The 26,164-nt window shown below is 39.9% G+C and overlaps 1 protein-coding gene across 1 annotated transcript in view; it reads right to left on the bottom strand.

The window, feature by feature from the left end:
• The window catches only part of HECW2 (HECT, C2 and WW domain containing E3 ubiquitin protein ligase 2), a 253,750-nt gene that overhangs the window by 93,055 nt on the left and 134,531 nt on the right, over positions 1-26,164 (bottom strand). Inside the window, 4 exon segments of the mRNA XM_030580447.1 lie at positions 118-260; positions 2,346-2,515; positions 9,423-9,498; positions 15,554-15,648. Coding sequence (XP_030436307.1) covers positions 118-260; positions 2,346-2,515; positions 9,423-9,498; positions 15,554-15,648 — 484 coding nt within the window.

Here is a 26,164-nt window from a genome sequence, read left to right as displayed (position 1 = left end):
CTTTCAACCCTAATAATCTATGACTTCAATTAATTAGCCAGGAAAAGGTTCCTTTTTGTCACTATCGCAGATGTTGATTTGATCTTCCAAACTAATTAAATTAACAAGTTAGTTTACCCTATTGCATGCCTCTCCAATAGTCTCTGGACTGGTATTGTTAACTTCCCAAGAAAGCGCTTGATGATAGGACGACTCTTGGCAAATTTGTCTTTAATTTCAATTTCCAAGACGTCTGTCAGAAGTGCAACAAAAGAATATTTCTGAAAGAAAGAACACATTCAGTTGTGTATCATTACACTATTATTCAACATATATGTAAATGTACACCACGCATTTGTGACAGGAAACCCAAAGCAATGATTATTGATGATGGCAGTCACTTCCAGATTACACAATGATGCTACAATCATTAAAAACAAAAATGTTTCTTCCTTCCTCCTCCTTGAAGAATAAATGGCTTTTTCATGTCTATATTACTATGATGTTTCAATCAAAAATGAAGTTTGGTGAGGCATCAATTTTCTGCTTGGAACAGCCTACATCAACTAGTTAGACTTCCACTAGCCTTCACCTTTCGGATTTCAGTACAAATCACCACCTTACCAGAATGGCTAAAAACAGTCTGGCTGGTTGGCTAAATAATTCTCAATAGGGAACAAAACTAGAGGCTACAGTTCAACTTTGATACACACATCAACCAGACAGGTTCAGATCTTTGTACATTTGGCAGACTCAAATCAGCAAATGAATGAGTCATGAATAAAAACAAAAATTCTCATCCTTGTCAATCAGGGCTGAGTTTCCTGTGAGGAATGGAATTTAAAGGCTGTTAACCTTAAGATGGTATTGTCAAAGCATTGCTACAGGGAAACACAGCAGTTAGAGCACACGGATATAGTTTGTGGTCCAATGAACATTGCACAATACATTATCATTTTAGTAATAAGTTGCAAAAATAAGAGACCAGAGAAGAAAGAGGAAATAGAACAGAGGATTGGTGGGGGGGGGGGGGAGTTAACTGGCTATTAGAAAGAAAGACAAGAGACTCCAACTAAAACTCTTATTCTGAGCTTAATTGTGGGGGAAATCTGCATGACTGTGAATGATGCTAGAGTGACATCACTGGGGGAAATGCCCTCTATTTAGCCACAGAACAGCTAGACTGTGAGTAGTGGCAGTGTTAACAGTGATGTTACACTGTCTTGCTTTGTTGCTAATCTACTTCAACCATGTTCCCACTCAGTTCTTGACCTCTCTGAGTCTGAAGTCAGACACCAAATGTGGTGGAGGCATATGTACACTAGAGTGTAGACGCAGACCATCAATTCATTTCACAAAAACAAAATGAAACTGTGAAAGGCCATCAAAAGGTTACAGGTTTTGGTTACAAAGGCCTGGTCTATACTGGGGAGGGGCAGGACTGATTTAAGTCACGCAACTTCAGATAGGTGAATAACATAGCTGAAGTTGACATACTTAAGATCAACTTACTGTGGCATCTTCACCATGGTGAGTCGACTGCTGCCGCTCCCGTTGACTCCGCCTGTGCCTCTTGCGGTGGTGGAGTACAGGAGTCGATGGGAGAGCACTCAGGGGTCGATTTATCATGTCTAGACTACACGCGATAAATCGACCCCCGCTGGATCGATCGCTGCCCGCCGATCCGGCGGGTAGCGCAGACGTACCCTAAGAGGTATTCATTCTAATATTATTTCCAGTTCAGTTTTTTTTTTCAAACACACACTTTTGCCATTCAGCACTCAAATGCATATGAGAGGGTGTCATTTCAGTGTCAATTCTAACACCAAAACAGCCTTCCCTGTGGAAACAAATCTGAAAAGTTGCCTTTTGTCAAGCTACATATAATAATTCAAAGATCATCCCCCCTGCTTGATGACAGAGAAATCTTTGAATGTGCCAATTGCTATGCACTATGAAAGAGAATAATTTCTCAATGAACTATAGTCAGAATCATCGCTCAGGCTGAGCCCAAACATGAATGTTAACTTCCTGTGCCTTTTTGTAACGATTCTTCTCACAACATATAATCCATTCTAATTAATTTATTCCTGCTATTTCAAGGAATCCACAGGGCTATTAAGCAATTCCAAAACTTGCTATCAGAAGAGGGACTGAAGCTCACAGCCTATGGTTCAAATGTGTTACAGAAGACAACTGTTCCTGCCCAACAACAGGGTTCCTACAATTACTGCAATTTCCATGTCAATTTAAATAACCAGCTCATAGCATCAGACATTAAGGACCAATACATAAAAGAAGGAAACAGTATCCTAGTGACTTATTGCACCAGCCAACTGAAGGAGTTCTTAAAAGGCATACATTACCTCTCTGTGCCAAACAGGATTAGTTGTGTTACTGATGATAGTAGACCTTTTCTCCTGACCATGATGGGCAAATGTAGGAAACGTGCTTTTCTTTCCTGGCTGAATGGACATCTTTAGATAAGGATCAGGATTGAAGAACATCCCTTTCTTTAACCCAACTGCTCTAATATCTTGAAAGAAAGAATGAAAAGGAACAAAAAGATTAAAACAAGAAGTTCAAAAATTAGGTAGTCCTAAAATATTACCTCGGAATCCAGTTTACCACAAAACTGTTAAAAAAAAAAGTAACACAAACTATGATTAATTAGATCTAGTGAATGGAAGTTGCCTATGGCAGGAATTCACTCTGTTCTCCTGAGAGAATAAACAGAGACTAGACCAAGCTCTTGATTTACATTCTGGTCCCCAGTTATTTCTAATATAAAATACTTTGCACATTTCTGACGCAGAGTTGCAGAATAGTTTTTCTTCGGTACCTAATGTATTTGCATTCAGAGAAAAAGCACCCAATCCCCACTCCTTCACATGCTGTGGGATTTAATGAAGTAGGATAATGAAACAATGTTTTTCAGGACTGATACACTGATGCATAAAGATTACCCTAAATATTCTGAAAGCAAGATGGTGATCTTGGCTGGGATGCACATGCTCTCAGCCCAGAGGAAGAAAAGCCACTCCCAAGAGAAGAGATGCAGAGTTTTTCTGAGGATGTTTCTTTCTTTACATAGAGCTTTTCCTGCATGGAAACAAAGTTTGGCAGCCTTGTACTATCTGCTGTATGATGGAGTAACTCTGATGCTCACTGACCAGAAGAACTTTTGCTCATATCCTCAGCACCTGCTTAAGTGCTGGGGTCATAAGCCTCAAATAGCCAGGGTAAGAGGAATACTTTCAGTACAATAATTGATTTTAAAATTAACTTTCAAGTATTTCTCTTTTCCAGTTCCCTGAAGCCACTGATTTCTGGGTCCTTCTTCATGAGGTATCCTGGCATGTAGTGTGCAGTCTCCAACCTCAGTGAAGCTGGCACACACAAGGTCAGATGTGCAATTTTGTATGTAGTTTTTGCACACACAGAAAAAGCTTAACTGTACTAAAATGAAACACTGAACTTGGATTCAACCTAAAAACCCCAACGCAATGATCAAAAGTAACCATTGAGGGTGAGGAGACACTAAAAGTAGTATATAGGAAATATCATAAAATACAAACTAAACCCTTTTAAGAGAAATTTCTTCATAACTGAAATGTCAGAGAAAGAACACTACAGTTCTCTATCATGCACTTCTCATCTGAACCAGTTGGATACATTCCTTCTCCAGGCAGAAACACAGTTATGCTTGTGAAAGAAGCAGCCCTCTATGCCTCTTTGTAAATGGTTATCCACCAGCCTTGAAAAGCAATTCACGCATAAAGAGACAAGAACTCATTAGCAAGCAAGAGAGACTAATGTTTTCCCCACTTTTTAAAATATATCCACAGAACTTAATTTTAAATTATTCTGAATACATACAGAGCTTAAGAACATGTAGGATCCTACAGCCTAAGGCAGATATATGATTTCATCATGCAACCCAATTTTGCGTTGAATATAATAATGTACTGCATTATATCACTAATGCTTTCTGACATGCACTGTCATAGCCTATAAACAGCAATGGTTAGGGAGGTTCAGCCACTCAGCTTTCTAAGTATTCTCAACTAATTTTAGAGACTTCTTTATAAAAGCCACCTATCCTTTCATCATCTTTAAAGGCCAGCATTTTGAAATGGGAATCTGAACATAGTTAATTAAAGTGCTCTTAGAAAAGATTGGAGAATGAAAAAGAGCAGGCTTTTTTAAAACAATATGAAAGACACCTTCATAAAAGCAAGATTAAAACCTGACCTTTCAAACAAAGTTGGTAAGTCAAGATGGGAGCACAGTGAGGAATATTTTTTCTATTCATTTGTTTTCTAAATGTGTGTGAGATCCAGTTCTGTTCACACAATAGTCAAGGAAAATGAGTTCTCAGTCTGTAGCCAAAATTTGTTTCATGATTAAATGATGTTAGTTTCACAACAAAGCAGAAGTCGTAGACCTGCTTTTCCCAGTCAGTCTGCCCAAAACATGATTGTTGTTTCCATGCTCTGCTGCTAGCAGAAGTGCAAGGACAAATCTACCTTGACCATGCACCTGTTTTGATATCCACTGGAGACCGTGCAGAACCTAAGTTTGTCTTCTTTGGCAGACTGCTTTCTTCACTATTTTCCTCCCTTGGTAATCAGAGGGCTGATAAGCAGTAAAGGTATTTATGAATGGACAGATGCTTAGTTAGCACCAAACACGGTCAAGCCAGTTGAAATATCATATTTATCCATGTTCACTGATGGGAGTGTTAGCAACCCAAGAATGGATCATAGCATTGCCGCAGACAGAGGGGAAAAGGCCATTCTGGTGCAGAAAAGCATTCTGAGTGAGTGAATAGATGAAGACAGCTCCTCCCCACCATTCCCATACCTGCAAATTAGGTGCTCCACTGAGCAGCTATTTTGGGAACAACAGGAAGCATATTCAGCGATCTGTCCTGGAGGGACTTCACTAATAGAAACTTTAAGCTCTGAAACATTAAAATGAGCAGAACAAAATGCCATCATCTGTACTTACTTTAACTGCTGGAGTTAAAGGCTGAGTTTTCAACTCGAATGAGAAGGAAAGATGTGGATACACAGGCTAGATAATCTAGTGACCACTTCTGGCCTTAAAACACAGTTTCATTCACTTCAGCTTCACTGAGTGTTCAATCGTGGAACTAAACTTTTACAAAGAGTTCATGTTCCGTGGGTAGGGACAGTTTTCAGAACTACCAGGCTTCATGGACACAGTATGCGTCATCTTGGAGTGAGCTGACCACGCTTCAGGGGTGGGGCGGTGTCATAAACAGATAGTTAACGGTTAATGTCTCTTTTACCTGTAAAGGGTTAACAAACAGGGAACCAAACACCTGACCAGGGGACCAATCAGGAGACAAGATACTTTCAAATCTCGGTGGAGGGAAGCCTTTGTTTGTGTTTTTTGGGTTTTGCTTTGTTCTCTCTGTGCTCTGAGAGTGACCACACGTACCTACAATCTCTCTAATCTTCTATTCCAATTTTGTAAGTACAGAGGTAGAAAGGCAGTATAGTCTTTTTATTTGTTTTTTCTTTATTTGCAAATGTGTATTTGGCTGAAAGTATTTTAAATTGTATTTCTGCTGGAGGAGGCTGTTTCTCCAATTTCTATAAGCTGACAGACCCTGTAACTTTTACCATCTAAATTACAGAAATAACTTTTACCTTTTTTCTTTCTTTTTTATTAAAAGTTTTGCTTTAAGACCTATCTGATTTTTTCTCCTCGTTGAGGCTCAAGGGAACTGAATCTGTACTTACTGGGGAATTGGTGGGGAGAAGGGAAAGGTGAATTTCCTCTTTGTTTTAGATTCATGGAGTTTGAATCTGTATTGCCTCTGGGTGAAGGGAAAAGAGGAGGAGGGGGGAAGGTATCATTCCTCTCCGTGTGGTGATTCAAGGAGTTTGAATCACGGTGATCTCTTAGTGTATCCAGGGCAGAAAGGAGCTGGGAGGAAGGGAGGAGGGGGAAGGAAAATGGTTTATTCCCCTTTGCTGTGAGACTCAAGGAATTTGGGTCTTGGGGGTCCCCAGGGAAGGTTTTGGGGGAGACCAGAGTTTATCAGGCACTCTACTCTAAGTCCTGATTGGTGGCAGCACTACAGGATCTAAGCTGGTAATTAAGCTTAGGGGAATTCATGCTAGTACCCATATTTTGGAAGCTAAGGTTCAGAATTGGGAATTATACTATGACAGGTGGGGAGGAAGAGGAATGTTCCCAAGGAGATGACTGCATATTAGGGTGAAAGGGATGTGGAGCAGAGCACACTCCCAGAGGTCTGACTGCATGGGTGGCAGGTGCATGCTCCTGGTGACAGCAGCCTGAGAGGTACATGAAGAAGACGAGCAACAAGGCAAGCCCTTGATGGGGGAAGAAGAAGAAGACCTGGAAGCCAGCACTGCTGGTGCTGCTTTGAGACTTAAATTTCATTCACCGCTACTGCATCGTGTTAGTAGGCCAAAGCTAATTCTGAAAGGCCTAGATTAGGAGTTTGCTCCCCAGAAGCTGCCAGGTTAGGAGACATCCTACTCCCAGGGGAGGATTTTGCTCACTTGCAGTAACACATAAAAGAGTCTATCGCATCATTCAGAGATCAGCAGATGAGAGCAGCCGAGTGGGGAAAAGCACACAGAAAGAGACAGGGTTCCCCACCCATCACTTGATAACTGGGGAGGGGAGGAGCTACTACAGTGTCTTCTCCCAGAAGGTGTATCACAATAGGAGCAGCTCTGGGCCACCGCAGATAAGAGATGACAAGGTCTCACAATACTCTCTAGGGAAACCATCTGGAGAAGAAAATCAGATCAGGAACTGGAATGGGTGAAGGGGTGTTGGAGTGAGATGAGGTGAAGAAAGAGGGAAGATGCAGTACTGCAGGAGAATTGGAGAAGAACTTGGGGATCTCTTATGTGAGAGTCATAAAATAAAGATGGAAATTTTGGGGCAAAAGGAGGGTCAGATAGGAAATGTAATGATAAGCCATCCAAAAATGTTAAGTCATCTCTGGCTCTGAAAGCCAGAGAGCTAGGGAAGCAGAGATAGGGAAAAAGAAGACAAGTGAAAGGAGACAGCGGTTTGAAAATGAAACCAAGACCAAACTTCACTGCTAGGTGATCCCAGTTGATCTGGATCTCCAAGCAACTGAGTCTGAGATTGTCATTCTGTTCATGCAAAACACGCTTTTGGCCACTCTGACAGTTGATATGAAAGAAGTATCTGATATTTTAAGGCAAAGGGAACCTTATTGAAATAGGATTTCACTCAAAAACTCTATTGGAAGGCTAAGTGCATCAAGTGAGATTGTACATTTCTGACTACTACAGTATGGCTCAAACTTTCAAAAATTCTCTCTGACATTAGGTGCCCAATTTAAGAAATCTTGGACCAGATTTTCAGAGGTGGTAAGCACCTACATTACATATTCATTTCAATTGGAGTTGTGGATGCTTGGGACCTCTGAAAATCAGGCTCAAGTTAGGAACCCAAAAGAACTGTCTCTTTGAAAATCTTGGCTTATGCCTGCTGGAGCCTCTCTGATCACATTTTCCAGGGGTTCAAACAAACGGATATTAAAGCACTCCTAGTCCTTTTCACCATGAACAAACTGACACATGCTTTAAAGATTATAGCTAAAAGGTGTAGTGAATTAAAATTCACTCTTGTGCTAGAGATGCACAATTGCTATTTTAATTTTTTTCATTCAATCTCTTCTTCTCCAGGGTTTGCTACTATAACTGACCTTCCTGCTTAGGTATGAGAAGATGTAGCATACAATTTAGAAAGACATTTTAAAGTCATTTGTGTTCACAATTTTTATTTGTAAGTGTCAATACAGAATGCTTCAGCAACTTGGTTTTTCCTTTCCTCTGAGAGAGTCCTCCATTAGAGCAACCAATAGTGAAAGTTATTCATGTAATTTCTGAAAGGATATTTTCTCCAGTCTGCCTGATCATCTAGTCTGACCTTCTATATAGCACAGGCTAAGCTCATCCCCACACTAAATCCAGCAACAAAAATTAGTCCAAGGTATTACAGCCCTCAGGAAACTAAGCTATTATGTGCCACAGGCAGAGGATAGGAAGGTCCAAAATGGACCAATCCTCAAGGCCCCTGATCTGGGAGGAAACTGATTAAGTGAGATGAACCTAGATGATTCTGGCAAGAAACCTGCACCACGCCCTGGAGAGGATGGAGAAAAATCCCCAAAGTTGCTGCCAATCTGACCCGTTGGAATATTATTTTCTGACTCCACATATGGCAATCAACTAGTTCCTGAGCATGTGATATTTCATTGTACCACCAAACCCCTATGAATATCTAGCAGCACACCATCTGTAGCAAGAGATGGACTGTACACACTGCAAGCGATCGGTCCTGTGGCGAATCACTGTTGCATGTGTTCTTTGTAGAGCAACACCCCCTTTATGCCACCTTTCTGCCTCCTAGCTAGATCAGTCTCATATCTCCTGCTTGTGGGTCACTTCTTTTGTAGGAGATACAAAGCTCTGCAAAAATGGATATTTCATCAAAATATTACATAGTAAATTCAACTGTCCTCTGAAGCGATATTATACCAGTGTTGGAGAGTAATGCAATCACTTAAGTATGAAACAGAGGGATTTGGGCCATGATTTAAGTGTAAATTTCAGTAGTGGAGTCACACGCTACAGGTTTTTAGAGTGATTTTTATCGAATGCTACTCATTTTCTATAGGCTTTCTTGTGTTTTTCCCCATTAATTCCTGCAACACCATTCTAAAAGGCAGCTTTAGTGCGTTCTAGTCCTACACAGAGAGAGAAATCTCTCTGTCTTCAAGATTTAGGGACCAGATTCTACCTCCTTTGCTCACATTGAGACACTTTACTCTCATGAGACCACATGTAAAGTAAACACTAATCAACATGAGTAAAAGTTTAATTCCCTTTCTCCGTTACTGATGGAAAAAAAGTGTTCAAAAAGATTTCACTCTTTACAACCCTTGTTGTTCTGGCACTCCGTCCATCTCTCAAAGCAATGAGACTAACTTACATTTCATTAGCCCTTTTCTATGTGCAGAAAAGCTAGCTTTACCACTACTCAGTCTGAGATGGATGTTCTCTCGGGCACACTGAAAATTTCTTGGAGACTTCTCATGCTAGATCCATCAAATCGGTTTCATTCACTTCTGGATATAAATGAATCTTGCCTGCTTTCAGCATATCCATGTTCTCAATGAAATTTGAACCACTAGAGTGCACTCCTAAAGAAGATAGATGTAGCTGAGGAGGAAATGTTTTCCATCTTTGGGTATTTTAGCTCAGTAATTTTTTTTTAATGTACATTTGCTTTGCCATAGTACAGTTGGAGTTAATTCCGACTTTCAGTAATAATCTAACACAAAACTGGTGCCTGTTTTAGTGGAATAATGCAAGATACTTCTGAAATCTTACCTGATAATGCAAAGCTGACTAGTTTCCGAGACTGTTGAGCTGCAGAAGCACCTTCATCCATGCCTTCCACCCCCATCTAAAGAGGGAGAAAAAAAATGAAGCGTATCATGGCATTTTTCATTTGTTTTTGTATGTTCATGAGGATGATTACGAAGTACTCAGGAGAAGAATATTACCCATAGACAAAGCTACAGTCTGAAGACACCAGTTTCTGTCCACCTCAAGTTCCCTGGAATTTCAAGAATACTGATGACTGTCTGTGCTATGTAGTGTCAATACTGTTATACTGAGAATCATCAGAATATACTGTGACAGGGTCAGGCCAGATGGATACAGGAGAGTGTTGGAGGGCGGATATATTAGTCTCACATTAAGTAGATCCCTTTTGGGTAAGGTAACAGAGGCAGTTCCAGAACATGCAGGAACTTGCTAGAATCAATTAGGATAGGCTGGCTAATCAGGGCACCTGAGTTTAAAAAGAACCTCACTTCAGTTTGTAGTGTGCATGCGAGGAGCTGGCAGCAAGAGGCACTAGGAGCTGAAAGGGGGAAGGCATATTGCTGGAGGATTGAAGAGTACAAGCATTATCTGACACCAGGAGGAAGGTCCTGTGGTGAGGATAAAGAAGGTGTTGGGAGGCCATGGGGAAGTAGCCCAGGGAGCTGTAGCTGTCGCGCAGCTGTTCCAGGAGGCACTATAGACAGCTGCAATCCACAGGGCCCTGGGCTGGAACCCGGAGTACAGGGCGGGCCTGGGTTCCCCTCAAACTTCCCAACTCCAGATCAGACACAGGAGGAATTGACCTGGACTGTGGGTTCTACCAGAGGGGAAGGTCTCTGGGCTGTCCCGTGACCCACATGGTGAATCTCTGAGGCAAACAAATCCGCCAATAAGTGCAGGACCCACCAAGACAGAGGAGGAATTTGTCACAATACATAATGCATGGACTATTAGGTGTGTGGAGGTATTAACTGGAGAAAGTGAAAGCACTTCTTCCTCCACAGGTTTTTGTGTCTTCTCAAAAGAATCAATAGCGCAAATTAGCATCTTATACATAAGCATGAGCTAACCACAGACACTGTGCAGTAAGTACTTCCATGCATCATTTATTACCTAAACACAAAATACATGGCTTACTGAGGGCAATCAAAAGAGAAGACTCAAAACATTTAACATCTAAGTGACAAAATAAGGCACATCAGATTTCTAAGTTTGGTATTGATTTGAAAGCCATGCTCATACTTGGGAAACTTTCACTGAGGTTTATTTGTACTTTCCCTGATAAGGGCTTTTTTGTTTGTTTTTGTAAGTTTCATTTATTAGAAATAAATCTGCCCCATTTCTTCCTTCACAAATGGAGATTTTGCAAATGCATCAGTAGGAGGAGCTTGCCTTTTTTTCAAGAGTGACACGTATCCAGCTAAACAATCTGTCACAAATCATGGACTATTAGGGTATGTCTACACTGCCTCCCTAGCCGAGTAGAGACACTTGTGCTAGCTCCAGTCAACCTACTTCACTAAAAACAGCAGTGTGGATGTTGCAACATGCGGGGCAGCTCAGACTAGCCACCCAAGTCCAAGCCCCCATGACCTCCTTGGTCTGAGCTTGGATGGCTAGCCCATGCCGCTGCCTGTGCTGCAACATCCATACTACTATTTTTAGCGCACTAACTCCAGAGGAGCTAGCACAAGTCTGTCTATCCACACTAGGAGGAATGCTCCTAGCTTCAGTGTAAGACATACTCTTACTTTTTGAAAATATAGGGTTTTTGTTTTAGGACAAATTAATTTAAAAGGAAGCACAGCATTCTCATCCAGCAGGGAAAAGACAACGAATTGCTAGGATAAGGTGAAGACAACCTGTGGAAATTCTTACTAGATTGTAAGTCTGATAAAGCTTGATATCTGGACACACTGTAAGGTGTACACTGGGGGTATGCATCTCTAATAAAACAGTGTTATCAAAGTGATTTTACATTTAAAAAGAGAAAAATATGTTGCAGAAACATGCATGTAAATGAAGGGTATAAAAAAAGATACACAATAGAAAAACTATTAAGTGGTCTGTTTCCAAGAATATAAATCATAGTGGGGATGTAAAACACTGAGAAAAGTACTACTGTCCAGCTGCATTTAGCCATATGTTAAATTTGTGAAAGATAAGACACCTCTTTACATCAAGACTGGATAGCTTTCTAAAAGTTAGGCTATTACTCCAACAGAAGTGATGGGCTTGATACAGAAGTTACTGGATCAGGTTCAGCGGCCAGGAGTTCGAAATACATGTTTGGAATAGCCTCTGCTGGCCTTAACATCTTTAATCTATGAAGAAACTCAGCTCCAACCCAATATAAAGTGTAATGGCTGTCTTTTCAAACCTGTTTTTTTAAAAACAAATAGATATTGCGATCTGTTAATCTGACTGCCATGCCAATCATCATGGAATGTATCTGCACACTAAAGTAGCGCAACAACAAAGCAAGACTAAGTGATGAGGATTAATCAGCATCCGAAGTCTAAGAATTTCCTCATTAGCAAAATTCTAACATTTAGCATAATATGTAACAGAGACGAAGAAACAGCAGAGATGAAGAAAAAGCGATGGCACTCTTGTCTGAGGTCTCCATGGGCCTTGATTGTCTTCAGAAAGGATGCACAGTGACAGGAAGTTACGTTGTTCACATCTCAGCATATTTCATTTTGCATGAGTACTACATTCATGATTCACCGTTTCTCATGCAATAACATTTCTGAATAAAGGTGTTCTGCATTCTGTCACATGTGTATTGACTATGAAACTGTTATTCTAAATGACTTCATAAAGGTAAGTCACCTGTGATACTATGCAGCAGAATGACCTGGTCTTCCATGGACAATGGGTTAACTCCATCTCAGCTTCCTCTATCCTTTGCAAAGGTGCTTGGAAAGCAGAGCGGGGTATAGATATCTTTGGGACAGTTGGGCTGAACACCAAGGGTCATAAGAACTGTGGAGTTTTCGGGGAGGTGGGGTGTTTGGCTGTTAACTTATTTTGATTTCTTGTTCCAAACATTCTTCATTAAGAAAAGGTCTTGCTGATTCTGTGTATATTTTTTCTGAGGAGTCACTCCATCAGAGAAGACCACATTATCATACTAATAAGTCATGGCAACAAACTGTCCACATGAGCAATACTTTTTTTTAAGAATAGACAAAATGCCTCCATTCAACTCAAATATTATAAAAGTAAAAATACATCAATATTACAGCAGCTTCACTGCAATGGAATTTACATTAAGGCTGGCACTTTGCTGGCATACAATCTAACACAATGACAATGAAATACAATCTTAAACACTCACATCTTTCACCTATTTATTGTATATACCCACACAGTACAGACCTCCTTAAAAAGGAGTGCAAGTTCAAGAAAATACTAATGACATGAAATAAATTACAACTTTCAGTATCCACAACTGTTTAGTCACCACAGGATTACCTGGCTACACATTATATTATGTAAACTGGGTACATAGAGTGATAAACTGAAATAAGTACAATACAAAGTTGGGAAGCCTTGCAGTACATATAATAATGCATTTATTTAATGGAACTGAATTATTTATTTTTAACGATTAAAACTATTTACTTAAAATAGTATTTCACAAGAGTGTGTTCAGCACTGGGATAAATAGTAATTATTTGATGTTGAGAAGAAAATCTAAATCTACTGCACTACAAGATGCTTATGGAATAGTCATGAAAATTCAGTTTTCAGGTATTACCAGGAATTTTTGCATCTACCATGGTAATTTCCATTCTAGTCAGTGGGCAACTCTCAGTAGTTCTACCTACTTTTAATAAGTAATTAACAGTCCAATAAATTGGAGTTTTAATAATAGATGCATAGATCCATAGATTCTAGGACTGGAAGGGACCTCAAGAGGTCATCGAGTCCAGTCCCCGCCCTCATGGCAGGACCAAATACAGTCTAGACCATCCCTGATAGACATTTATCCAACCTACTTTTAATTATTTCCAGAGATGGAGATTCCACAACCTCCTTAGGCAATTTAATGCATCTCAAGCTTGCGATATGGATAGGACCTTCTGTTAATTGGTCTGTTTTACATATACATGGAGGTTTAGATTGAAGGAAGCTATTCATGTTTCTCCTTAGTACATCACTCCACAGGAAATAACTCAGCATACACATGGAATCATGCCCAGTCTGTTCAGTTCGTTACATCAGCATAGCTAGGAAATAGCTGTAAGTAGACAGTACACTGAATTGTAGGTATTGCCAAACAAATGAGCATCAAGCATTGCTTATTATCGCAACAAATAATTTGCTAGAGCAGAGTTTATTCAGGACACATGCAAACAACATGCATGTGATGGCACCTTTCAAGATCAAGACAGTCAGTGCTAACTGCTGCTCTGCAAGATGTTGAAGACTCTAAACTCCCACTGGAGATGCTTGGTACCTTGCAGGATTAGGCTCAAGCCACGCAGTTCCCAAAATATTATCAAACAACTTAGTGTGTTTAGACGTATGTTCTATTGGATTCTCCCATATTTCTTATTCTGTTGTTCAGGGGCCTTGCTGTACTACAGCAAACTCACTTATCAACCAATTAACAGAAGATCCTACTTAATAGGAAAATTACATTCATCAAATGACTTCACACTGGATTTAATACAACTGCATCCACTTACTGCCAAGTGACATTAAACAGACTCCTGTTTAAATTGTTTTCTTTTAAACCCCTGGTTTTCTGTTCCAAAAAGCATTTAATGTTGATTATTGTATGCATCTCAATAGAGTTCTCTGTATTTTGACTAAATATGTAATCTACAAATGAAAACTCATTTTAACTTAGTTCATTTTGCTTAGTTGTATAGTTGTGTGCGGTTGAAAACTAGGTAAATCTGACTGGACTGAAATACAGTTCAGTTGCGTGCAGTGACTAAAAATGGTGTCATGGAGGTTCCACGTTTATTGTGTTTTCCTTTCTGTGTTAGGTGTGCATAGTTCACAAGAAAAAAATTTCTAACTAACCAGTTTTTCAGTTTCAACTTGGTACCTCAGAGTGAAATTGGGCTGTTTCCATCTCTTGTACAAGGATACTGAAGAACAAATTATTCTCTTAGTCTACACCTGTGCAGTCCTATTGTCTTCAAATAACGTCTTCAGACGCAACCATGTATTTCCATTAGATTTCAACAGCAGTGCACAATTACAACTGAGAATATAATGTAGCTTTCTGCATGCAATTTAAATGAAGAGGTTGCAGACTTAAAAAAGTGATAGCAATAATAGGTTGTCATTCTCTATGCAGGCTAGTCTCTAGAGGAAGATAAGGCAAATATTTGCCAGTGGGCTGAACAGCTGATTTGAAGACAGGAAAATTTAATACTAAGACTAACAAATCGTGGGTTCTACTCCAAGTTCAAAAGGGAACATGCTTTAGTGATTGCAGACCCTTCTGCCCTGTCTCCCCATCCCCACTTCTTTCCCTGATCCCTCTACCTATCCTTGACCCAGCCCTCCCTGATCACTTTTCCCAGCCCCCTCCAAACCCAACTCATTGTCCCAGTCTCGGCCCTCCCATACTTGGCCCCACTTCCCAGTCCTGCCTTCTATTGAGCATGCGTAAACGGAGATTTTCAAAGTCTCATGACTTGGTCAAATTTCTGTGGATTTCTACAGGGACGGCAAAAGGCCCTTCTGCTAAATTTCAAGTCATTGTGCTTCTCAACAAAACAACTGTTTTGCCCACGCTAAATATGCATATTTCCTAACCTCATTTTGAGGAACAGTTAAACTGTTTTGGCTCATACTTTTTAAAAAGATTCAGCCTGAAGTAGACACACAGCATGAAAAAATCTCAGCCCAACCAGTTATAGTCTGACAAAGTTATAAGCAACTGGAAACCAAGTCTTATAATTAAAAGTATTGTGCAACCTTAACAAGAGCTGTCACTTCTATGCGGCCTATAGTACAACTGGATTGCATCAGGTAAGATCACAAAAATCCCAGTTAAGGGCAAAACCAGGAGATTGATGTTGATATTAAGAGGACTTGACTGACAGGTTAAACCATCTCCTTACAGATAAATTACAAACTAATATAAAGGCTCCACTTACCATCACAGCAGGGTTTTTCACAGTGATACATGGGGTAGTAGCTCGCAGGGCTCCACTAATACCATGGTAGTATTTAAAACAGATCTTTATTTCAGCTGGGAAAACAAACAAACAAACACTCATGTGCAATCCATACATTGTTTAAGTGAGACAAAACAGGGGCAGCCCCACGCTTCCGGGGAAAATCAACTGAATCATAGTTCACTCTTCTAGAAACGAGTGAAGGGCTGTTTCACCAATATTATTTATTAATCTATCCCATCTCCAGTATAAAGGCATTTCAATGGAAGTTATGATCTATATTTCCTCCTAAATTCTGGAAACCTGAAAATCTTTCCTTCTTCAAGAGGAAAGAGTCAAATCCTGAAATCATTTCAAAGCCAGTAAAAACCTGGTGGCCTATTTACAATAATCACTTGACAAAAAAGATGATAAATTTCAGCATGTGGTTTTGTCCACATGAAAGCACCAGCCAAGACAGATAGTGACCTACTTTTTATACATCTTTTGGAGCCAAATAACAGGGAGACACGATCACTGAATAATATATTTAGTACTGGCATTGACTGTGAAGGGAACTCCATTTTACTCTAAAAAGCAAAGGTGAATTAAAATTACTTAAGATCTTCATCAGACCTAGAAATAGATTTCTTGCAATGCAAGAGACTATATTGTATTGCATGCAAATTGTTTTATGCTTAAAACTATTTTGTCATATAACTATTAAACCCTGGAAATGATATAGCCCTAGATATACCTACTTTTCAACACTTGGCCAGTTTAGTTGAAGATATTTTGCATCTTGATATTTTATGCAATAATTAAGGAACTGACTATTTGGCATCTCAAGGGGAAAATATGATACAAATATGCTAAGATTAATACATTAATCACAGTAAAAAGCACCAGCATGCATTATACTAAGATGAAAATTTAACCAAGAGGTAAAAGCTGAGGCTCTGTCTAAATTGCATATGAAAACTTCTTTTTAAATGTGGTTACTGTTCTGGAATACAGAATGGGTATTAATTCTACAACAACTGTGGTTATCTAAGATGTCAGTGTGGATCCCACTGTAGGTGTGCATTCGCCTCATGCACACCAGAGTGAAGTATTCTGAATAGCAGTGCATGCTATGGCCACGCATGTTCCCTGGGCCTTCTCGTGCTCTTGTATGAGGACAGAAAGGTTAGGGCAGCCACAGGCCTCCTTCAGGTCCCTTGGAATTCTTAGCCCAAGGTTGATGAGGACTCTGAAATGTGGGGATGGAGGATAGGATGTGGAATCCACACTGTCTACAATATCTCGTAAAACCACAGTTACTGTAGGGTAAGTAACTGTTCCTTCTTCAGGTGAAGGTACACAGAGTTTAAGGTCAGAAGTTACCTAGTCTGACCTCTTGTATATTACACGCCATTGCATTTCACCTATTTATCCTTGTATTGAGCCCAAGAAGTTAGGCACTATTCATACACAAGTTGTAATTGACTAAAGCAGGGGTGCCAGAGGAGCCAGAATTTACCAATGTACTTTGCCAAAGAATCATACTAATATGTCAGCAACCCCCCCATCAGGGCCCCCCACTCCAACCTGCAGTGCCTCCTGCCTGCTGGCAGCCCCACCAATCAGTGCCTCCCACTCCCTCCCCATGACTTCCGCCTGCCTCAATCAGCTGTTATGCAGTGTGCAGGAGGCTCTGGTGGGGAGGGGGTAGAGTGAGGGCATGGTAGGCTCGGGGGAAGGGGTGAAGTGGGCGCAGAGCCGGGGGTTGAGCTCTGAGCATTCCCTGGCACATTGGAAAGTTGCCATCTATAGCTCCAGCCCCGGAGTCGGTGCCTATAGAAGGAGCCACATATTAACCTATGAAGAGCCACATGCGGCTCCAGAGCCACAGGTTGGCCACCCCTGGACGAAAGCCTCTCTCTTCCAGAAAGGAACCTCATCTTGATTTGAAGACACCAAGAGATTGAGAATCCACCACTTCCCTTGGGAGTTTGTTCCAGGGGATTAATCAGCCTCACTGTTAAAAATGTATGCCCGATTTCCAATTCGAATTTGCCTGGTCTCAGCTTCCAGCCACTGGCTCTTATTATGCACTTCTCTGCTCGATTAAAGTGCCCATTTAGTACTTGTTATTTTCTCCCAATGAAAGTATTTGTACACCATCATCAAGTCACCAATTTTTTTTGAAAAAGCTGCAGACGTATTGCACTTCAGCTATAACAGTGTGGAGGCCCTTCAGCACTGTACGTACAGATCCTCTTATGAACTGGTGGACGGCGGGAGAAACTCTTTCACAGCACTCTTCACTGACAAATCTCTTAACTGTTGGATGCAGTCCAGAGTTCTGCATATATGTTTTCAGCAATACATAAGGGTTTCTATAATCTCTATTGATTTTTCCCAAATTCGAAAAACAGGAATAAAAACACGTAAAAGATTACTTACATAGAATGCTGGAAATTTATTTTACTTGTCCCTTTGCAACAGATTAGATTATTCTAAACAGAAGTCCACAACTTAACCATTTAAAAAACTGTAAAAAATCATAAGCTGTATTACTACACATGTTTCCAAGAGTTTGAGCTTTGATATCCCAGGTATTCACAACATTTCACTTGAAGATATTCTCCCATTCAGGCCCAAGCACCAAAAATATAAACTCATCATGGAAATACTTCCTTTTAGAACACAAGGCTCAAATCACTAGTTTGATGCCATCAGGATTTAGCTAAATAAGGTCCAGTCTGTGGTCCTAACTCTCCAAAGCTATGGCAGCCATGACAGACCAGTCAGCTATGGCTTCACACTACTATGCCATTCCTCCTGGCCTCTCATCAAGTAGTTGGGTCCTAAGACCCTATGAGACAATATCAAATGCGTCTCAACCACTTCCAGTGGGTCCTGGAGATTCAACGTCATTCCTTAGGAAGAGAACACTGGTCAATGTGTCCCCAAACATAAATGCACAGCACTTACTATAAGATAGATATCATCAGCTGGAAAGTTGAGAACTCATGTTGAAATTAAACTGATCAGAGAAAGAAAAGTTTCTAACTGATGGGGCCAGCCTTAGATCTCATGCTGTCAAGAACAAAGACATTTTTGATGCTCCTTGTTTTCTCCTCCACCCTCTTCCCCTATAGTTCTCTCATCTGTTTCCCTCTACTGTCTTCTCCTATCATTTCTTTCTCTCTGGCCCCTACATCATTATGATATTGGCTTTAAACAGCTATCACAATAGATTTCTCATGCAAATCACTTGATTATTCCACAATCCTTACTGAATGTCCACTCATGGTTTACAAGGGTTCATGTTACTGGTCTGAGTGAAGGCGAAGTATATTTACCCAGGAAGCGTACATCCATGGATCTGTGCCTCCTTTATCGAATACATAAAATGGGGCCTGTAAAGTGTTGAGATCCTTGGATAGACTCTAAGTGCAAAATATTATTATACACAATCATCTACACTGCATATTAAGCTCCAGTTCAGCAAAGCATCATTGATTTTCAGCACAATTAGTCCTATTGTCTGTTTTGTCTTAGTGAGATTATGGAGATTTGCCATATGTTGTGAAAATGAGACAAAAGGTTCTAAAAGTTTAGCTAGATTCTGACACTTTCAAAAATAGTGGTTAAAGGGCACAGATTTTTTTAAAAAAAAACCTAACAAGAAAATTTCTAAGGAATCCCAAACCATCTTCAGCAGAATACTGAATGCTGTTAAAAACAGTTTATAAATAGTTTGGGTACAACAATCATGCAGAAATGAGATAAACAGTCCCCAGATGGAACAATTAAAGGACATGGATTACATAACAGCAGAACAGCATTCCAGGACTCTGGAGGTGCCATGTCATTCTCTTCATTAATCAAAGCTAATTCAGAATTTTGCTGCTTAATTATTTACAATATACTCTAAACTTCCTAATTCTGAGGTGACCCTGATGGGATTAAGAAATATTAAAATATTTATCTTGTATTTCCTCTGGTCTTAATTCTGCCACCCTTACTCATGTTGAGTTGTACCTTATTCCACAATAGTCCCTCTTCCATTAATTTCTTGCAAAGTAAGGTATGTAAACAAGAGTCAGGCCCTGAGAATTTAGAGGGTTAAACAAGCAAAAAAATTAGGAATATTAACATTAAAATGGATACAAGCAATGAATATTTGATAGTCAACTTGCAATAAATATTCTTGGTCAAAACAACTTCTCATTGATGTAACTTTGTGAAAACACTGAACTTTGCATTCTTATATCTCTTAATGCTTTTCCTCCATCCCTGCCAACTTGCCATAGCATTAATCCTCAAGGATTTATGGTATGCTGAGTTCAGCTTTTAAAACAAATATTTAAAAAAAAAAATTATCTGAGTGGAAGGACACAAAAAAATGGTCACACACAAAAATTTCAAATTCTACCGCTCACTAAGTGAAAATAAGCCAAAAAATGTTTTTAAATCAAACTCAAAGAGAGATGGGGTCAGTAAAGCTCATTTTCCAATGAAGTTTCACTCTCGAAGAACTATTTTTATCAAAGTTATAATTAGTTGAAAATAGAGCTTGCATATAGACACCTTATATATCAACTCTGACTGTAACATCAGTACACCAGCATGATGCAGATAGTATACAAATGTACCATCTATCTATCTATCTGTATACAGATATATATATTAATTACATTCATTGAACCTATCTCACGTTCCATTCAGGCCTCAAACTGAGATTTCTATCAGTACAAAATACAAATGGTCTATACGCACAGATGGTGAGCTAGAATGTCGTACTGCAGTGGCAGTAGTAATTTACCCATAAATATCCCAGAGGTGATTCAGAGGTGATTGATGTGACAAGACTTGGAGTATCAGAAAAAATCCCAACAGCAGCTACCATGTGTTACTGCTCAAGATTTAAACCTGTAGTATCAGCACAACAAATACATGCAAATCAACATATTTCTATAATATTTATAGAAATAAATATAATATAGAATATATATATTTGAAAAAATAGGACATTAAAGCTAAAGTTAAAGGATTTTTCTTGGAGAGAAATTTTGAAGTTGACATTCACCAGAATGAGATTATGGACAGTATAGTACATTATTACTTTAGAGCCCCATTCCACCAAGTGATTACTTCTGAGAGTAATCCCATTGACTTCAATAGCCTTTGTCTGTTGTATAAAGCTGAAGATAATGGAGTAAGTAGTATGCCCAGTGGCAAGTGCGTTCACAGAACTGGGCTTTTATTTTGTAGCCTCTTTCATACAAAATGATAGAGAAGTGAGATGCAAACACTATCAGTGCAGATGTCTGTCTATTAGCCCACTTGTCTATGAACCCCAAGACTGACCTTGCTTTTTCTGCTCTTTCCTGAGAGGTAAAAGTAAATCTCAATCTCTCTCTCTCTGACAGAAAGACATTTCTAATCATCTTTTTACACTCTTGCTACAATAATTTCATATTCAGAGAGAATTGTTAATAAATCACCAGGTGGTTTTGATGACATTTGTAGACACTCCATTCAATTCTACATTATAGGTGCACAAATTAATTTTGTCACAAAAGACATATGGAGAGTCTTCAGAACAACTTTATGAACATAGAAAGGAAGGCTGGCCCAGTGGTTTGGGCAGTAGCCTGGGACACATGGGTCAGTTCCTTGCTCTGACATAGACTTCTTGTGTGACCCTGGGCAAGTCACTTAGTCTCCATGTGCCTCAGTTCCCCATCTGTAAAATGGGAATAATAGCAGAACTCTACCCTACAGGGATGTTATGAGGAAAAATTGTGAAATAATCGGGTGTAATGGTAAAAGAGTATTATAAACAAAGAAAAATCAGAACAGCAGCAACTTTTGCAGCAAACTGGGTCTCCTAATGTCTTCTTCTGGGATATTGTTCTATTCTATTCACTTTATGTGAACATGGAATGTCACTTGTGTATTTGATAGTATATTTCAGGAGTATTTAGGATCCCTAGAATGACAAAGATAAGGGTTGGAGACATTCTGGCTGTTCCCCAGTGTACAAAGTGGACAGGTTTAAAAAATAAAAATGATAAGAAAAAACAACAGACGAGACTGACTACCTCTCTGCTGCTTTCCATTTCAATGGATAGTGCAGCACATGGTGGAGATCAGGCCCTGTAATAGTTTCACAGTATATCCAGTTCTCTACCTGCCTGGAGACTTTATTTCCCTAGTATCTGACGCTGAAAAGCTGTTTCAGGACTGAACACTCAAGGTTTTGACAACAGACATTTTTGGCATCCCTGAAAATGATTCTAGGTTTCATTGATTCTAGGTTTCAAGATACTCTACGGCAGCTGAAAGATATACCTCACTGTCCATTCATGCTTGCAAATCTGTTCAGCAGTAAAGAAAACCATAAACAAGGTGGTAGCTACCATCTTGTCCGGGTTGGTCTCCCTGAACTTCCAACTCCCTGCCCCATTACTCCATGAAATAACCCTATCCTTCTATAGGAATGAAATAGCATTTAGGAACTGCAGCAACGTAGGAACTGGGTCTCTAATCCCATGCCTTCACAAAGGGAGGTTAGGGGTGCATTTTTTATGCTATTTCCCTCCATATCTCTTCCACTGAACATTCCTGCCCTCCAGTAGGGCATCATCAGGCCCATTTCACACTGGTCACAAGATCACTGTTTTTCCTGAGTCACATCATTGATGCAGAGCAGACTGCCATTATAAATCAGCCCTATGGTGCAGGAGCAGAAGCCCTTGGCCACGTTCTGTCACATCTGCAACAATGCCAGCCTCTGCTGGGCTGGGGACCGAAGGACCTGGTTTGAGCAGAACCCAGAACAACCTAATGGCATGATCCCCAGAATGGACACTCAGAACCTTCAGTAACATTCCAAAGCATCTCAGAATGGTCTGAATACATTACACTGTACTATACCTGCCCAATATTGCCACCAGCTCAGAGGACAACTCATTGAACTGGTCTTTTTATTTCACGGAGAGCAGAGAGATAATCCCTTCATGGATCCTATGTCATTTAAACAATCCTTCCTGAATGCATACAGCAGCTTAACGGAGATGACTAGTGAATCATAGCTTTTAGCCCCGCACCATACCTCCCTCCCCCCAAAACAGGCAGCTCCCATTAACTTGTATTAAATGACATAAGTAATGAAATATTTCTGTTTTTAAATATCAGGCTGCTATCTCAGTGATCTCACAGCTCAATTTTGCTTTGTTGAATTTCTACAGCTACAGAGTGTTACATTTCATGCTAACATCACACTTTTGCCCTTTGCCTAGGGACCGGAAGAAAGGAACATCTGCCTCTGTTATGGCTGGTGCTGCAGCATAAAGTCAACCCCTTTGTCTGGAGGGGACAGCCTAAGGGCACCAGCTATTTGTGAGGTGAGCAGGACATTGTACTCAGGAGGTGCTTCATTTCACCCTTCTTTTTCACCCCCTGTTCACTCCCATCCCTACTGGTTGTGGATATTTTTGGAGCATGTTGGTGTGTGCACAATTATTATTACTTTTGGTCTTTGTTTTGATTACTAGTTAGAGCATTTATTTAGAAGGGAGTGTTTTCAGGCTGTTTTGTTGACTTTTGTATCAGGATAGTGAGTTCTCCTTGATCGTCTTTGTTTTGTTCATTCTTCGGGGGGGGAGGGAGTGTATTTGGGGGAGTGAATGAAACCGTTTGTGTCTGCTTTTTGTGGTTTGTTTGAATTGAGGGGAGGAAAAGAAGAGTTCTTCCTTTGTGTTTGTTACGTGTTTGGCAATGGGGTGAATGGAAGATGGTTCCGTAAGTGGAGGTTATAGGATGGGAGAACTGAATGGGTGGAGGAACAAAATTAAAGGGACTGAAGATACCATAAATCAGGGCCTTACTAAACCATGTGCCTAACTTTAAACATATAACCAATCCAATTGACTTGACTGGGACTACTCACATACCTTAAAGTTAAGCAGCTTTCAGAATCAGGGGTATAAAATGTAAAATGCCTCTCTGAAGAGGATGTAAGCTTTGGGGATAGAAGCCTTTGGCCCAATCCACTCAACTCCCACTGATAAAAGCTAACATGATGGAATTGGGCATTCCAGATTCCTTGTAGACCATCTTGATTATTTAACACATGGTGTGGCTGTGTTACCACTATTAAGAACACCTCTCTTAATGAGTATGCTGGCTAGCTTTAGACAAGAAACCTTCTCTTCACACTTGAGTATTTGTCACTTATCACTAAGTCTCATACCTACACCATTTGAGAAAGAGACTGATAGAGGCCCTGGCGGTTTTTCGCCTTCCTCTGCAGCGTGGGGCATGGGTCACTTGCTGGAGGATTCTCTGCAGCTTGAGGTCTTCAAAACACAATTTGAGGACTTCAATAACTCAGACATAGGTTAGAGGTTTGTTACAGGAGCGGGTGGGTGAGAGTCTGTGGCCTGCATTGTGTAGGAGATCAGACTAGATGATCATAATGGTCCCTTCTGACCTTAAAGTCTATGAGTCTATGAGAACTGAGAAAGTAGCAGCTACTCAACTTCAGGTGCACTGGAATATCAATACTTCCAATTTGATTACCAGACTTTGGCATTTAGGCTATGCTTGTCAGGGTCACAAATAAGTCTCGTGCTGGTTTTGGATTGTGGTCAACTAGTCATTTTGTTCATGCTGGGTCCTCAGTAGCATTTGACACACTGATTATGGATGGTAGTTTCAGCAAATAAAGGACATTGCTGTGGTACCTGGAACTGTCTTTTAGTTGTTCCAGTCATTCCAAGAAAAGAGCAGTAATATGGTGCTGATGGAAAATTATGTATTATCACTAAGATTTAAATACGGCAAACCCCAAAGATCAATACTATGACCCATATTTTCAGTTACATGGAGTCTCCTGGTGAGTCCATTTCTAAACACAGGGTAGAGTATCACTCGCACACTGATGAAACACAACTATATAGTTTTAGCTTGATGGCCACTGCTTTGGAGAAGCGTTTGGAAAATATTAGGTCTAATGCATCCATCTACCACCTTAACTTCAACCCTGGAAGAACACAAGTCTTGCAGAAGGAGAGCTGTCACCTACATGACATATCGTTTATGCTGACTCCCTATTGTAGGAAGTTAGGTTAATAGTAGGGTGTCACTTGTGGTCTTGCCCTCAACGGAAACGCATACTACTAGTAGCATATTCATCCCGGGACACATTGCAATAGGAATAACCTGTGCTCACGAACACAACATTAGATTGACTTTCCCTTGTTCATAATACAGTGGCACAGTTATTAAACGCCAAAAACAACAGTGATCACATTACACCTGGCTTGCATTCTTTATGTTGGCTGCCTGTGAAGTGGCTGGCTGATTTTAAGCGAACACTGATGGTTTTTAAAGCCCTACCCCTGGAACCCAAGTATATCTGAAATATCCACCTTGACTCTGATCTTGACAATATGTTGTATATGCACAAAACCAGCCATTTACGGATCCAAACATTGCATCTTAGGTCAGTCGGCAATTGTACATTTTCTGTGATGGGCCTTAGTGTGTTCCCCAGACATCCGTCCACATCTAAAATATTGCTGAAATAATTTGATGTTTCTCTTGCCCCCAGTGTTTATTAGCTTCCTAGCCTATACTTCTCCTCCACCCCACACACTGCTTTTATTTTAATGGATTTGCTGAATTAATATCATTTTTATTCTATTAGGATGTATTATGTTTCTATAATGTTTCTATAATGTTCTATTGTACTTTTAGAATTATGTTATGAAAGGCACAGACCCTTGACAGGATAGATGGGTGTTCTAAAAATAAAGTGTATTTTAATACACTTAATAAAGGGTATATATATACACACACACTAAAAGGTACATAACACTTCTTGAAGGATATGTACAGCGGTTAGTCATGGTGGAAAAAAGTTTTGCTTTTTCTCCCTAAAATTCCTCCTGCAAATATTCAGTCTTTTAATAAAATAAAACAGAAAATGAATGACTGAAATAGAAAATTTCCACAAAAAGTTTCATTTAAAAAAAACAGAAAATTTTAAAGCAGCTCTAACCTTTAACTTTTAAGTCAATTTTTTGTAAAGATCCCCAAAACCATATGTATAAATATATGTATTTATATGCATTTACAAACATAACATGCATATATTTCATTATTTACACATTTGGAGTTTTACTACTCTACAATAAAAGCCCCCATCCGCTACTGTGACGAGATGTCCCGATTTTATAGTGACAGTCCTGATTTTGGGGTCTCTCTCTTATATAGGCTCCTACTACCCCCACCCCCATACCGATTTTTCACATTTGCTGTCTGGTCACCCTACCATCCACTACTCAGGACACCCTTGAAAATTGTTTAAAAGCACATTAACAACCAGATTTGCCAATTACATCCAATCCAATCCAATCAAATCCTCTAGCAATAATATAGATACAACAATCAATCATCCTCCCCACACAACCACTACCCAGCCCTATCCAACTCTCGTTTCCTGACAGGAAGGTGTAAAGAATGAGTTTTGCACCAGGCTATCATACTCTAGCTATACACAGAGGGAACAGGGAAAAAGTTTTAAAGATCTGGGGTCAAAACACCCTA

The sequence above is a fragment of the Gopherus evgoodei genome, chromosome 11, assembly GCF_007399415.2.
Source record: "Gopherus evgoodei ecotype Sinaloan lineage chromosome 11, rGopEvg1_v1.p, whole genome shotgun sequence".
NCBI lineage: Eukaryota > Metazoa > Chordata > Testudines > Testudinidae > Gopherus > Gopherus evgoodei.
Note: the sequence above shows the minus strand (reverse complement) of the source record. Positions and strands in the feature narration are given on the sequence as shown.